At 42.8% G+C, this 907-nt stretch overlaps 1 protein-coding gene across 1 annotated transcript in view; it reads right to left on the minus strand.

The window, feature by feature from the left end:
• Positions 1 to 74: 74 nt before the first annotated feature.
• Positions 75 to 907, minus strand: part of LOC102851690 (unconventional prefoldin RPB5 interactor-like) — a 2,208-nt gene continuing 1,375 nt past the window's right edge. The window contains exon 2 of the mRNA XM_006888473.1: positions 75 to 821. Coding sequence (XP_006888535.1) covers positions 75 to 821 — 747 coding nt within the window. The remainder of the gene's footprint in view (positions 822 to 907) is intronic.

Here is a 907-nt window from a genome sequence, read left to right on the forward strand (position 1 = left end):
TATTTTGTTACATATATTCCAAACAAATGCAAAACTAAGTTTTAGGACGTGAACTCCCTTTTTCCAGGGAGGGCCTAGTTTCTCTGTTGCAATCTGGCAGCTTTGAACTTTGAAACCCTCTTTGTAGAGTTTTCTGTTCCTTCTGACAGAATTTCTTTTCGTTTTGCAATAGTGGGTAGCACAGGATGAGCAATGGCTGGGTGTGGAGTTGAGGATGATAAAATTTTTTTTTCTATTACAATTCCAGAAAAAGCCTCAGGTGCTCCCGGTAGGGGCAAAGGTTTCTTCTGGTAAGTTTCTTGTTGTGACTCTTCTTCCAAGGCGTTCTTGTTGGAGTCGCTACAAGCCGCTTCCTCATAGCTTACACTCCTCAGCACTCCTCGTCTATCATCAAATTCTGCAGCGCTGCTTTCACCGGTATTGCTGCAAACCCTGTTCTCTCTGCTTCTAGACTTCAGAATTGATTTACGGGGGAAATATTCACCATTCACAGTATCAACAAAGACTCTGTAAATGTCTGCAGGCGTCTTGATCGTAGGCAGCTTGTGGGCAGAATAGCCACCTCTACCGTTCTTTCGTTTCCGCTTGGCTTCTTCCTTCTTTTCACTGAATTCCAGAGTAGTATTTTTTCCAGTATTTATTCGAACCCTTTTTGGTTCGACAGTATGACAAAAATATATGGTAGGTACAGAATTATCATCAACCCCTAAAGCATCAGGTTCCTCACTGTCGTCACCATCATCATTACTGTGATAAGAATTTGAACCCTTCACTGGATAATTTAAATGACTGTTCTCTTGATCACCAAGGAGTTCCGAATCCTTAAGACGATTGCCGGTTAGAAGAGAGTCAGTCACCGCATGCCTCCCCTTCACGTTTGTGCTCGGATCCTCCTTTTCTTCTTCAG

The sequence above is a fragment of the Elephantulus edwardii genome, unplaced genomic scaffold, assembly GCF_000299155.1.
Source record: "Elephantulus edwardii isolate Elephantulus edwardi_28Jun2011 unplaced genomic scaffold, EleEdw1.0 scaffold00067, whole genome shotgun sequence".
NCBI classification, from domain to species: Eukaryota; Metazoa; Chordata; class Mammalia; order Macroscelidea; family Macroscelididae; genus Elephantulus; species Elephantulus edwardii.